At 36.1% G+C, this 15,318-nt stretch overlaps 1 protein-coding gene across 1 annotated transcript in view; it reads right to left on the bottom strand.

Moving 5' to 3' along the window:
* LOC148064164 (MAM and LDL-receptor class A domain-containing protein 1) overlaps window positions 1–13,614 on the bottom strand; it is a 42,464-nt gene extending 28,850 nt beyond the window's left edge. The window contains exons 1-16 of the mRNA XM_087811901.1: window positions 13,056–13,614; window positions 12,813–12,941; window positions 10,953–11,081; window positions 10,770–10,869; window positions 10,539–10,707; window positions 7,475–7,679; window positions 7,290–7,415; window positions 7,093–7,217; window positions 6,027–6,261; window positions 5,594–5,907; window positions 3,581–3,671; window positions 3,385–3,525; window positions 3,201–3,332; window positions 1,124–1,257; window positions 895–1,066; window positions 711–830 (exon numbers count right to left, since the gene is read on the bottom strand). Coding sequence (XP_087668027.1) covers window positions 711–830; window positions 895–1,066; window positions 1,124–1,257; window positions 3,201–3,332; window positions 3,385–3,525; window positions 3,581–3,671; window positions 5,594–5,907; window positions 6,027–6,261; window positions 7,093–7,217; window positions 7,290–7,415; window positions 7,475–7,679; window positions 10,539–10,707; window positions 10,770–10,869; window positions 10,953–11,081; window positions 12,813–12,941; window positions 13,056–13,098 — 2,365 coding nt within the window. The 5' untranslated portion in view covers window positions 13,099–13,614. The remainder of the gene's footprint in view (window positions 1–710; window positions 831–894; window positions 1,067–1,123; window positions 1,258–3,200; window positions 3,333–3,384; window positions 3,526–3,580; window positions 3,672–5,593; window positions 5,908–6,026; window positions 6,262–7,092; window positions 7,218–7,289; window positions 7,416–7,474; window positions 7,680–10,538; window positions 10,708–10,769; window positions 10,870–10,952; window positions 11,082–12,812; window positions 12,942–13,055) is intronic.
* Between the last annotated feature and the right edge of the window lie 1,704 nt (window positions 13,615–15,318).

Below are 15,318 nucleotides of genomic sequence, written 5' to 3' on the forward strand. Positions count from 1 at the left end.
TTTATAAAGTGTTATGTGTGCGTCTTCACCGTATGCTAACGAGCTAAGTTGTTAGCGTCATTTATAAAGTGTTATGTGTGCGTCTTCACCGTATGCTCACGAGCTAAGTTGTTAGCATCATTTATAAAGTGTTATGTGTGCGTCTTCACCGTATGCTCACGAGCTAAGTTGTTAGCATCATTTATAAAGTGTTATGTGTGCGTGTACAAGGAGGTGGATTTATTATTGATTTGGTGTTATCGCGACGCGCCGGCGGCTCCTCTCTGATGTCGCTCAGTTTCACAGGAAACTGAGACTGAGCGTTACAAGTGATATTTTTCTACGATCATGTCGGCACCGAAGCGTGGAAATAAATAAAAATAAATGAAAGATAATTCTCGCATTCTTTTCCTTCTCTAAACCCCCGGACCTCCACTACAATACTCGCACCTGCGCTCTACTGCACGCGGCTACATTTTTAGGTGATGGAAAAGATATCGCATTAATATTGATACCAATATCAAGACACCGATATCGAATATCGCACATATTTCCAATATCCTGCAGTCCTAACGTTCAAAAGATCTTTGACTCACTCCCTCACTTTTCTGATCTTTAAAGTCATCCATATTATCTTTTAACCGACCTTGGAATCAGTGTCACTCAACACACTCATGAAGACTCGCTCAAACACCGGGTCTTCTGCTGTCAGACCTCACGAGCGACGGTACCTTGGTTGTTTCCGACGGTGCGATCGAAGGAGGGTCCGTCCGTGGGTCGTTGGACTTCATCTCCACTCCTCACGGTCCAGTCGGCATCGGCCGGGACCTCCTGCATCCAGCTGCAGAGACCTGTGGAGACACATGAGCACCAACACACACCAAGGAACTTCATGGATGTTTTCGGGATCAGCACCGAGTTCGAAGGAGCAGGTCTTGACTGGGGCGGGAGGCGGGGTCGGCGTGGTGACGGGGGGTGGCGTGGTGGTCGGGGGAGGATCGTGACACGCCTCGTTCCTCCTCACGTGGACATCGTCGATGGAGAAACTTCCATCCGTGGAGCCCGACCAGTTGGCCTTCAGGACCAGCTGTTCCCAAAGTGAAAGTTTTAATTCAGAAGGAATGGTCTCCGTCGACAGGTCTACCTGGTGCGGCTCAGGTGAGCTGAAGTCCACCTTGTCCTGGATCCACGAGGAGTTCATGAAACCGTTGGTCTGGAAGACGCTCCGCAGCCCAGAGCTCTCCTTGACAAACACCGTGAGTGTGATCTGGGACGGCTCTGAAACCACAGCAATGTCAAACACCTGTTCCCAGCTAGCAAGGGTCTTCAGCGCCACATGTTCAGAATCACTGTGATGATAATGACAATGACTACCTCAGCTGAAACATTATAACATTATGACCACCTGTGAAATGTCTGATTATCTGATACAATGTCTATTGTATCATCAGTGTGTTTGTGTGTTGTTGTGATGAGTGACTCTATTGTATCATCAGTGTGTGTGTGTTGTTGTTGTGATTTGTGACTCTATTGTATCATCAGTGTGTGTGTGTTGTTGTTGTGATGTGTGACTCTATTGTGTCATCAGTGTGTGTGTGTTGTTGTTGTGATGTGTGACTCTATTGTATCATCAGTGTGTGTGTGTGTTGTTGTGATGAGTGACTATATTGTATCATCAGTGTGTGTGTGTTGTTGTTGTGATGTGTGACTCTACTGTATCATCAGTGTGTGTGTGTTGTTGTGATGTGTGACTCTATTGTATCATCAGTGTGTGTGTGTGTTGTTGTGATGTGTGACTCTATTGTATCATCATTGTGTGTGTGTGTTGTTGTGATGTGTGACTCTATTGTATCATCAGTGTGTGTGTGTGTTGTTGTGATTTGTGACTCTATTGTATCATCAGTGTGTGTGTGTGTTGTTGTGATGTGTAACTCTATTGAATCATCAGTGTGTGTGTGTGTTGTTGTGATGTGTAACTCTATTGAATCATCAGTGTGTGTGTTGTTGTGATGTGTGACTCTATTGTATCATCAGTGTGTGTGTGTTGTTGTTGTGATGTGTGACTCTATTGTATCATCAGTGTGTGTGTTGTTGTTGTGATGTGTGACTCTATTGTATCATCAGTGTGTGTGTGTTGTTGTTGTGATGTGTGACTCTATTGTATCATCAGTGTGTGTGTGTTGTTGTGATGTGTGACTCTACTGTATCATCAGTGTGTGTGTGTTGTTGTGATGTGTGACTCTATTGTATCATCAGTGTGTGTGTGTGTTGTTGTGATGTGTGACTCTATTGTATCATCATTGTGTGTGTGTGTTGTTGTGATGTGTGACTCTATTGTATCATCAGTGTGTGTGTGTTGTTGTGATTTGTGACTCTATTATATCATCAGTGTGTGTTGAGATGTGTGACTCTATTGAATCATCAGTGTGTGTGTGTGTGTTGTTGTGATGTGTAACTCTATTGAATCATCAGTGTGTGTGTTGTTGTGATGTGTGACTCTATTGTATCATCAGTATGTGTGTGTGTTGTTGTGATGTGTGACTCTATTGAATCATCAGTGTGTGTGTTGTTGTGATGTGTGACTCTATTGAATCATCAGTGTGTGTGTTGTTGTGATGTGTGACTCTATTGTATCATCAGTGTGTGTGTTGTTGTGATGTGTGACTCTATTGTATCATCAGTGTGTGTTTGAACAAAACTCTCTTTTCATTGAAATATTAACATTAGAAAATTATCTTAAGCTCCGCCCACTGAAAACCCACTGTTGTTCTGGAGATGAAATCTTTTTGACCATAACCACACCCACTCTGCTGTGATTGGTCAAGCATGGAGGTTTGTGCCGGAAGTCTCCACCTCCAAGGGACTCATTGTATAAACAAAGCGGGGCGTGATTACAGCTGGAGGAGTGAAGCCATTATTACATCATCATGGACTCTCGTAACCTCTCGTTCGTCCAGATTTCAGAGCAACTTTATAAAGTAATAAAGTGTAAAACATGATGATGAGAAGTTACTGCGTCTTGAAGAACATTTACTACATGTCAGGAGAGTTGATCAGTGGTTTGAGTTATTAGTTATCCTTTAATATATATTAATAATCATATTATTGAATCTTCAATGAACACCAACGGGTCGACAAGAAAAGAGATAATAAACCATCATAATGAGACGAATGAAAACAAAACAAGGGGAGAAATAAAGCTGTACATAAAATAAACTCACGATTATACGACCATCCATCGGCCTGGTGCCAGAACTCCAGACAACATTTCTCTGCAGCTTCCATGGACTCGCTCTCCAGTCGAGCAGCTTCCTTCTTGTCGTCACTCACGGACTGAAAGGTCACAAAGTGACCTGTCGAGAGGATCAGCGAACGTATGGTCAGATGGACACGTTCATGCGTTACCTAGGGGGGAACTCGTCGAATGGTCCTTGTTCGGGATGAAGAGACCGTCGCTCTCGCCCGACAGCCAATCCCAGGAGACCCCGGACCCCGGCGGCGGGTCGTTCACCCAACCGCACAGATCCATCTCGAAGTCGCAGAAGCCTGAGGGACGAACACGGATCAGCGCGAGGACGAGTCTCTTATGGTCTCCACTGACCTGGAGGAGGACACGATCCGAACTGGAAAGTGATGTCGTCGATGGCGATGTCCCTCCTCGGCCCTTCGCCCGCCACCGCCTCGAACACCACCTGTGACGACGCAGGTTCAACCTTCGTCCTCCTTCAGCACCAGAGACATGACGGACACTTTTTTCTCCTTCTGTATAAACAACTCCCTTCTGAACTTTACTCTCCCAGAGGTCGTCTCTAACTCACCTGTTGGTCTCTGATTAAAAAACACTTTATATTTGACTTTTATTATTTTTATACATTTGATGACCATCAAACCAAAGTAAAGGAGCTGAAAACATAAAGTCGAGCTAAATATGCTCGAATGATTCTATTATGCAACTTTTTATTTGCAAAAAATTGATACAAAATGCCCGAATTATAGTGTTTTTTACCTGCTGTATGATGAAATTAAACTTTTGGTTTTTGGTACTTCATACACTTACAAATGAAACTATTTTGAGTCAAGAAATCTCCAACTGCAAGCAAACCATTTTCAACTAAATTAAAAAAGGTTTTCAACTACAACAAAGAATTTTCAACTCTAATCAACAATTTTCAACTATAATCAAACAATTTTCAACTATAATCAACAATTTTCAACTATAATCAAACAATTTTCAACTATAATCAAACAATTTTCAACTATAATCAACAATTTTCAACTATAATCAAACAATTTTCAACCATAATCAACAATTTTCAACTATAATCAAACAATTTTCAACTATAATCAACAATTTTCAACTATAATCAAACAATTTTCAACTATAATCAAACAATTTTCAACTATAATCCAACAATTTTCAACTATAATCAAACAATTTTCAACTATAATCCAACAATTTTAAACTATAATCAAACAATTTTCAACTATAATCAACAATTTTCAACTATAATCAAACAATTTTCAACTATAATCAACAAACAATTTTCAACTATAATCAAACAATTTTGAACTGTAATCAAACAATTTTCAACTATAATCAAACAATTTTCAACTATAATCAAACAATTTTCAACTATAATCAAACAATTTTCAACTATAATCAAACAATTTTCAACTATAATCAACAATTTTCAACTATAATCAAACAATTTTAAACTATAATCAAACAATTTTCAACTATAATCAACAATTTTCAACTATAATCAAACAATTTTCAACTATAATCAAACAATTTTCAACTATAATCCAACAATTTTCAACTATAATCAAACAATTATCAACTATAATCAAACAATTTTCAACTATAATCAAACAATTTTCAACTATAATCAAACTATTTTCAACTATAATCAACAATTTTCAACTGTAATCAAACAATTTTCAACTATAATCAAACAATTTTCAACTATAATCAAACAATTTTCAACTATAATCAACAATTTTCAACTATAATCAAACAATTTTCAACTATAATCAAACAATTTTCAACTATAATCCAACAATTTTCAACTATAATCAAACAATTATCAACTATAATCAAACAATTTTCAACTATAATCAAACAATTTTCAACTATAATCAAACTATTTTCAACTATAATCAACAATTTTCAACTGTAATCAAACAATTTTCAACTATAATCAAACAATTTTCAACTATAATCAAACAATTTTCAACTATAATCAAACAATTTTCAACTATAATCAACAATTTTCAACTATAATCAAACAATTTTCAACTATAATCAACAATTTTCAACTATAATCAAACAATTTTCAACTATAATCAACAATTTTCAACTATAATCAAACAATTTTCAACTTTTATCAAACATCAAGTCAAGCTAAATATGCTCGAATGATTCTTTTATGCAACTTTTATTTTCAAAAAATTGATACAAAATACCCGAATTATAGTGTTTTTTACCTGCTGTATGATGAAATTAAAGACTCTTTTCACTCTGATCTAATGCACTCTCACCGTCTCTCCACCTCACCTGTCCCTCGACTCTTCACCGCCCTCACGTACTTCCTCGCAACGCATTTGAACTCACCTGATACTCGGCGAGTGGGTTCGACAGGTGAACTCTGGCGTGTCTCCAGTGGTTCCCCTGATCCCCGCTTCGTCTCCACAGCTCCTCGGAGGAGGAGGAGGAGGAGGAGGAGGAGGAGGACGAGGAGGAGGAGGAGGAGGAGGAGGACGAGGAGGTCTGCAGGCGAACACTCAGCTCCCCGACGTCCCTCCCCTCCATGTAGTACCAGAAGGTCAGGCACTCGCCCTCAGAGGGGGTCGGGGCGAGCGGTGCGGTGACCATGGAGCCTCTGGAGCCTGAAGGTCGTCTCCACAACTGGGCACTGAGGTAATAACCTGGAGGTAAAAAAAAAAACACATATTTTCTGTCACAAAAAACCCCAAAGCTCTGTCACAGAGACACACCGTTCTTCACAAAGTACCTGAAACACATTTTTAAGACAAAACATATCGACCTTGAGGCGTCCCGAGCGTGTGGTCCTGGTCCGGGCCGGAGGAGTTGGTGGGTCGCGAGGCTCCGGTCGAGCGACTCCAGCTGAAGTCCGAGGCGTTGAGGGGCGTCAGGCCACACTGGGACCCCTCGAAGCCGCACTCCCTCTCGGCCGGACACGACTCCTCGCCGCCGGACACCAGGACGTCGTCGACGGAGATGCTGACCCCACGACCTCCGACCGTGGCCTCGATGATGAACTGAGACGTCGACCTTCGTTAGTACGTCGTTATGGATCCGGTTTGTAAATATGCTGGCGTTAATGGAACTGGCACAAATCTACGCAAAAGCACCGCGAGAGCGCATACCTCTGCCAAGACCTTGGATCAGCAAACAATGAAAGCAACACAAGTGTTTCCTCCTGGTTTTAAATGTGACCTTGAGTCCAACCAAGGCTAGAAAAAGTGTCTCAAGTGACTTAAGCTTGAAGCTCTCTTGAGTTACAAACTTCTTGTTATCTCATTTAAACAACAATAATGATTGACGCACAACAACAACAACATCGAGCTTTGAAAGCAGTACTGATTTAAATTATTATTATTTTTTTATGAATGACTTCTTTTAAACATAGAGCTTGATATTCAAACTCCAATAATTAAAGAAAAAAATGTTCTTAATTGAATATTCTTTTAATTCATAATCTTTTTAATTCAATATATATATGTTATATAGTATAATAGAGTCACCAGAGCAGCGAGCTACTGGATCAAACTTTCAGATAATAAAGCGAAGCACGTCAATTCATCATGGAATAAAAATAAATTATATATAAGAATATCAAACTCTAAGTGTAAAAAAGGTTTTCCAAATTAATTATTTAATTATATTAAAACATATTTATATCTATAATTTGACCTTTTAATACAGGAATGATTGAATTCAATTATTACACCAAATAATTGTCAATAACTTCAGCATTTCTAAAGAATAAAAAGCTTCAATATGGTGATATAGTTCCACACAAGACTCTCGACTCCAGATGAATCATCAGTTCTTCGTCTCATGATGCAACATAACGGAGGAAATAATACCTGCATGGGTTCGTCAAGGTCAAAGGTCAGGTCAGCGAACCTCCACTTGTTGCCCTGAGTGCCGGTCCTGACCCAGGCGACCCTCTCCTCCTGCTCCGGGCTCTTCACGAGGAACTTTAACGAACCTGCGGACGGACAGGAAAAACAAGTCAAGAGCGCCTGCTGAGCACTAGAGGAGACTGAGGGTCAAAGGTCACCGATGCCGTTGCCAAACATGCGATACATGAAGCTGACGCAGGCGACTCGACCCGGCGGCTGAGGGTAGCTGAGCAGCCTGGCTCTGGAGTCCTTGTGTTCTTCACCGGTCAAGGTCATGGCGTGACCTGGATGGACGACAACCATAGTCTTACGTCTCGTAAAACCGACGCCGTGGAACGACTACCTTTCCCGCCCGACCCGGAGCGTTCTCGCTTCCAGCGCAGCCCGGACGAGTAGTCGTGGTACCAGGCGCACGTGTCGCGCTCGAAGTCGCAGGAGAGCCGGTCCGACCCGGCGGGTGCGTCGTCGTCCGAGCAGAACTCGAGGAGCACGTCGTCCAGCATGACATCGGCGGCGTCCATGAACCCGCGGCGGTAGGACAACTGCAGCTGTGATCAGATGTTTTCACGCTCATGTCTCCAGGCAACAACAATGACGTTTCAAAGACGTCCTTCTTAACCTCCTTAGTATCCGGTCCAGAGGAGAATAATAGTTTCTCAATGATGATGGACACATAGTGAATAAAATATTTTTTATTTATTTATTATTATTTAATTAAACCAATTCAAAATAAAATTAAAATTATTTTAATGAATTTATTTCAATTTCATATTGTCCTTTGTAACAGTTTTTGTATATTTGAAAGTTTTTATACAATCTTATACTTGGTCCATCCATCCATCCATCCATCCATCCATCCATCCATCCATCTATACACAACTTTTGTGTTTTTGTACTTCATACACTTACTAATGAAACTATTTTGAACCACAGTCACAAAATATCCAACTGCAAGCAAACCATTTTCAACTATAATCCAACAATTTTTAACTATAATCCAACAATTTTCAACAATTTTCAACTATAATCCAACAATTTTCAACTATAATCCAACAATTTTCAACTATAATCCAACAATTTTCAACTATAATCCAACAATTTTCAACTATAATCAACAATTTTCAACTATAATCAAACCATTTCCAACTATAATCAACAATTTTCAACAATAATCGCACAATTTTCAACTATAATCAAACTATTTTCAACTATAATCAAACAATTTTCAACAATTTTCAACTATAATCCAACAATTTTCAACTATAATCCAACAATTTTCAACTATAATCAAACAATTTTCAACAATTTTCAACTATAATCCAACAATTTTTAACTATAATCAAACAATTTTCAACAATTTTCAACTATAATCCAACAATTTTCAACTATAATCCAACAATTTTCAACTATAATCAACAATTTTCAACTATAATCAAACAATTTTCAACTATAATCAACAATTTTCAACTATAATCAAACAATTTTCAACTATAATCAAACAATTTTCAACTATAATCAACCAATTTTCAACTATAATCAACAATTTTCAACTATAATCAAACCATTTTCAACTAAAATCAAACAATTTTCAACAATTTTCAACAATTTTCAACTATAATCAACAATTTTCAACTATAATCAAACAATTTTCAACTATAATCAAACCATTTTCAACTAAAATCAAACAATTTTCAACAATTTTCAACTATAATCAACAATTTTCAACTATAATCAACAATTTTCAACTACTCATGTCTCCAGGCAACAACAATGAAGTTTCAAAGACGTCCTTCTTAACCTCCTTAGTATCCGGTCCAGAGAGAATAATAGTTTCTCAATGATGATGGACACACAGTGAATACAATTATTTTTATTTATTTATTATTATTTAATTAAACCAATTCAAAATAAACATTTTATTTTAATGAATTTATTTCAATTTCATATTGTCCTTTGTAACAGTTTTTGTATATTTGAAAGTTTTTATACAATCTTACACTTGGTCCATCCATCCATCCATCCATCCATCCATCTATACACAACTTTTGTGTTTTTGTACTTCATACACTTACTAATGAAAGTATTTTGAGACACAGTCACAGAATCTCCAACTGCAAGCAAACCATTTTCAACTATAATCTAACAATTTTAAAACTAAAATCCAACAATTTTCAACTAAAATCCAACAATTTTCAACTATAATCAAACAATTTTCAAATATAATAAAACAATTTTCAAATATAATCAAACAATTTTCAACTATAATCAAACAATTTTAAAACTAAAATCCAACAATTTTCAACTATAATCTAACAATTTTAAAACTAAAATCCAAGAATTTTCAACTAAAATCCAACAATTTTCAACTATAATCAAACAATTTTCAAATATAATCCAACAATTTTCAACTATAATCTAACAATTTTAAAACTAAAATCCAACAATTTTCAACTATAATCTAACAATTTTCAAATATAATCTAACAATTTTAAACTATAATCAAACAATTTTCAACTATAATCCAACAATTTTCAACTATAATCAACAATTTTCAACTATTATCAAACAATTTTCAACTATAATCAAACAATTTTCAACTATAATCTACAATTTTCAACTATAATCAAACAATTTTCAACTATAATCAACAATTTTCAACTATAATCAAACAATTTTCAACTATAATCAAACAATTTTCAACTATAATCAAACAATTTTCAACTATAATCAACAATTTTCAACTATAATCAACAATTTTCAACTATAATCAAACAATTTTCAACTATAATCAAACAATTTTCAACAATTTTCAACTATAATCAACAATTTTCAACTATAATCAAACAATTTTCAACTATAATCAAACCATTTTCAACTAAAATCAAACAATTTTCAACAATTTTCAACTATAATCAACAATTTTCAACTATAATCAAACAATTTTCAACTATAATCAACAATTTTCAACTATAATCAAACAATTTTCAACTATAATCAACAATTTTCAACAATTTTCAACTATAATCAACAATTTTCAACTATAATCAACAATTTTCAACTATAATCAAACAATTTTCAACTATAATCAACAATTTTCAACTATAATCAAACAATTTTCAACTATAATCAAACAATTTTCAACTATAATCAAACAATTTTCAACTATAATCAACAATTTTCAACTATAATCAACAATTTTCAACTATAATCAAACAATTTTCAACTATAATCAACAATTTTCAACTATAATCAAGCAATTTTCAACTATAATCAACAATTTTCAACTATAATCAAACAATTTTCAACTATAATCAACAATTTTCAACTATAATCAAACAATTTTCAACTATAATCAAAGTTCTAAACCACATCTAAACTCTTCAAGCTCAGTACGAAGGGGAAAGTACCTGATATCCTCCAGGCTGGTTCCCAAGAAAGACTGAAGCCTTCTTCCAGCCGTCAGTCTCTCGCTCGTTGATGTTGAGCAGCGAGGTCTGGACCAGGCCTCGCATCATCCTCACCTCCAGATGTGACGACAGTGAGGTGCTGCTGGTGGGATCGATACTGTACCAGAAGCTGAGGAGCAGATTTTACGACTCATCAGTTTCCTCTTGATACGACGTCCAACGTTCCAGTACCTGATCTGACAACCCAGCGCCGCCGGACTGTTGACGGACAGATCCAGAACCGCAGACTGAAAGAGTCGAGCAGATTTGCTCTGGACGTACATGACGTGACCTGACGTGAACAGATGAGCTTCATTAGTGATCGTGACGATGTCGTTTTCGATCGGTGCCGATGCAGGTTCCAGGTGTATTCACCTGAGGAGGTGTTGGTGGTGTGGTCCTGTCCGGGCGTCGCCGTGACGTCGGCTCTCTCGCGACCCCAGGTCAACGAGTCGCCGCCGCCGTCGCTCCAGCCGCAGGTGTGGCGCTCGAAGTCACATGACCCTGGAGCAAGAAGACAACAAACCAGACTCGAGTTCAACAGATTTGATTTGATTGACAGATACTTGAACAGAATCCAAAACAGCACCAATACTAAACAATCTGCTCCTTTAGGGAAATATATCAGTGGAAGTCAAATTTGTGTTGTTTTTTAAACTGAATTAAACAACAAGAATATTTAATAAAATATTTAAAAATAAAAGTAAAATATAAAAGTTTTTTACACATAGAGTTTGAAATTCTGAATCCAATAATCCAAAAATAAATGTTAAAAACACACAACATTTTAAATTCAATATAACATTTTTTGGTATAATAGAGACATCATGATTGGCTGAAAGATTGATCCAGTAGCTCAGTGCTCTGTTGGTATGTCTGGCGACTCTATTATACCAACATTTTTACATTGAATTTAAAAGACTACTAACTAATTAAAAAATGTATGCAGAATTATTTTTTTTAATTATTGGAAAGAGAACATTAAACACTATGTGTGAAAAATAAATAAATAACATTTTCAATTTTAATTATCTAATTAAACCGTTCAATGAAAACACATTCAATCTTTTAATATAAACATTTAAAATCTGATAATTCAATAAAATAATAATTAAAATGCTTTAAATAAAAACATACTTAATTCATTCAACGATCACGATCACACAACCTCCTTGGTAGACACACTTACATAATCAAACCATTTTCAACAGTAATCAAGCAATTTTCAACTATAATTAAACAATTTTCAACTATAATCAAACCATTTTCAACTATAATCAAGCAATTTTCAACTATAATCAAACCATTTTCAACTATAATCAAACCATTTTCATCTATAATCAAGCAATTTTCAACTATAATCAAACCATTTTCAACTATAATCAAACCATTTTCATCTATAATCAAGCAATTTTCAACTATAATCAAACAATTTTCATCTATAATCAAGCAATTTTCAACTATAATCAAACCATTTTCATCTATAATCAAACAATTTTCAACTATAATCAAACAATTTTCAACTATAATCAAACAATTTTCAACTATAATCAAACAATTTTAAACTATAATCAAACAATTTTCAACTATAATCAACAATTTTCAACTGTAATCAAACAATTTTCAACTATAATCAAACAATTTTCAACTATAATCAAACAATTCAACTATAATCAACAATTTTCAACTATAATCAAACAATTTTCAACTATAATCATCAATTTTCAACTATAATCAAACAATTTTCAACTATAATCAAGCAATTTTCAACTATAATCAAACAATTTTCAACTATAATCAAACAATTTTCAACTATAATCAAACCATTTTCATCTATAATCAAGCAATTTTCAACTATAATCAAACAATTTTCAACTATAATCAAACAATTTTCAACTATAATCAGACAATTTTCAACTATAATCAAACAATTTTCAACTATAATCAAACCATTTTCATCTATAATCAAGCAATTTTCAACTATAATCAAACAATTTTCAACTATAATCAAACAATTTTCAACTATAATCAGACAATTTTCAACTATAATCAAACAATTTTCAACTATAATCAAACAATTTTCAACTATAATCAAACAATTTTCAACTATAATCAAACAATTTTCAACTATAATTCAACAATTTTCAACTATAATCAAAAACAACATCCGTCAGTTGTGTCATCCGTCCAGGAATCATCAGCGACACGTCGCAGAGGTTTATATTTCAAACTCACCGCAGAACTCCTCGTCCGATCCATCCTCACAATCCTCTTTAAAGTCGCACACCAGCTGGACGGAAACACAATCTCCACTGCTGCACATGTAGTCGTCCACGGGACAGGCTCGCACCGACACCAGCGCGACTGAAGCAGAAAACATGAAAGTCACTGTGAGACAATACTACACATATATATACTTGTTACTACACTGTAACATTGTGAAAAACACACGAGGACAGGTGAGTGTGTTTTAAGTACCTGACCAGAGCCACAGCAGGCCCTTCATCGAGGTGAAACCCATCCAGAGAGATGTCAGGAACTTCTAAATCATCTCCTTTCCTGGCCGACTCTTCTGCACGTATTCCTGGAGCGCCACTGTTATCAAGATCAAAGGACTCACTTCAGGCGTAAAGTCCAAGCACCACTTTATGACCCTGAGTTACCAGAACACAAACACAGATTTAACTTCTTCCTTCGCAGTGTTGCCTCCAGAAGAAGGAGTTGTTAGCAGGTTAGCTTCTGCATCAGACGGTTGAGTCGTCCATCAAGTTAAAACCTATAGAACGACCGCTGACTCTGACCTACACCTCGGTCTTCTGGATAAAATGCTTATCTAGTCGAGTACAGTGACGTCGAGCAGGTCTTTGATTTGACCCGGAACAGCTTTGGTATCAGATCAAAATGATACTGTCAGATAAGAGAAGATAAACTTTATCCATCCCACAGTTTCAAACTATTTGTTTAGTAAACAGAACAGGTGACCTATTTATTTGTAATGTCTAGTTTAAAAACGTATTATGTTTTAAATAAATGTTTAACTTAAAAATGATGTAAAATCAACAAAAAAATAAAATAAACTTGGAAAAGTTTTCAAAAAGAGCAAAGTCAAGTTTCTTGATTGTACCTTTAATGCGATTATATTTGTTTATTTTATTATTTGCTGTGTATTAAAGGTGTGTATCGGCAAGGAATATGCCGATATGGTAAGTATCACGATACAGAGGCAACAATACAATATATCGTGATAGTGTAGTAACAAGTATATATGTGTAGTATTGTCCAGTACTTGACTCTGGTGTTGTGATAGTGTAGTAACAAGTATATATGTGTAGTATTGTCCAGAACTTGACTCTGGTGTTGTGATAGTGTAGTAACAAGTATATATGTGTAGTATTGTCGAGTACTTGACTCTGGTGTTGTGATAGTGTAGTAACAAGGATATATGTGTAGTATTGTCCAGTACTTGACTCTGGTGTTGTGATAGTGTAGTAACAAGTATATATGTGTAGTATTGTCCAGTACTTGACTCTGGTGTTGCAGTATGTATCCTCTCGTCCTCAGTCATCGCTCATTGTTCCTCTAGCCACAGAGGACATAATGACTGCTGCCATCTGCAGTAGAGGCCGAAGTGTTTAATTGCAACACCTAGATAAACAAATATTAATCGAACATATTTTATTTTTTAACCCACATTATTGAACTAATAACAATAAAATAACTTGGACTAAATAAAAGTCACTAACAAAGTTAACCTCACCCACTGACACCAGTAGGATGAAGATACAGTGAAGTCACGGCAACAGTCTGACCTTCACAACAACTGGCCTGTTTTCACCTTCTATCCTAGTCAATGATTGACTTAGTGAGCTAAAGAATTAAACCTTTTTCTTTCCTATGTCAGGTTAAGTCAATTTTATTATTTTTTGACACTTTCAGATTCTCTCTCCTAAATCTGTCTCAACATAATTTAGTGTTTTTTGAGCTACAACAAGATGTTATTTTGATCAAAACATACAGTACTTCTACAGAACGTGGGTCGATGACATCATTATCGATTGCTTCTGTCTTAAAGCCAGAACTAAAGTTTGTTTTCTTTTACAAAGTTGGATCTAAAGTAAGGCTTGTGTGTTCCATATTTGGAAGGAGACCTCAAGAGGGATGGATAAAGTTTATCCATCTATCCATCCCTCCATCCATCCATCCCTCCATCCCTCCATCCCTCATCCATCCATCCATCCATCCATCCATCCATCCATTTTGTTCACTTGTTTTTCGCTCATTTCTAATCCTTGTCAACATCTGGTTCTCTTGCAACTTCAGACCACGACAAACACACATCTCTGCTGTCAATCAAAATGAAGAAGTGAAACACAAAAGTGTCACTTGAAGAACTGATTGTGTGTTTCCTCACTCAGCCAACAAACATCTTCACCTTCATCAAAATACAGAGAAACAATCAGAACCCATTTGTGTCTCAGCAGATCTTTGAATAGTAGAAAAGAAAGAGATCCCAGAGAGGAAGTTCCTTCTGCAGTCGTCAGCCACGAGAGATAGATGATGAAATACGATTTAAACACTTACTAACATCATCCTCCTCTCTTTCTGTTCCCTTTTTTATCCTTTCACACTTTTCATTTAATAGGAAAACTGTAAGAACGTTTATAAAAAATGACAAAACAAATATTATAAATATCAATAAAAGCACTCAGAGAGGACGGACCTCTGCAGCCGTAGATTTGCC

Source organism: Callionymus lyra, chromosome 16 (genome assembly GCF_982586985.1).
Source record: "Callionymus lyra chromosome 16, fCalLyr1.hap1.1, whole genome shotgun sequence".
Taxonomy (NCBI): Eukaryota; Metazoa; Chordata; class Actinopteri; order Syngnathiformes; family Callionymidae; genus Callionymus; species Callionymus lyra.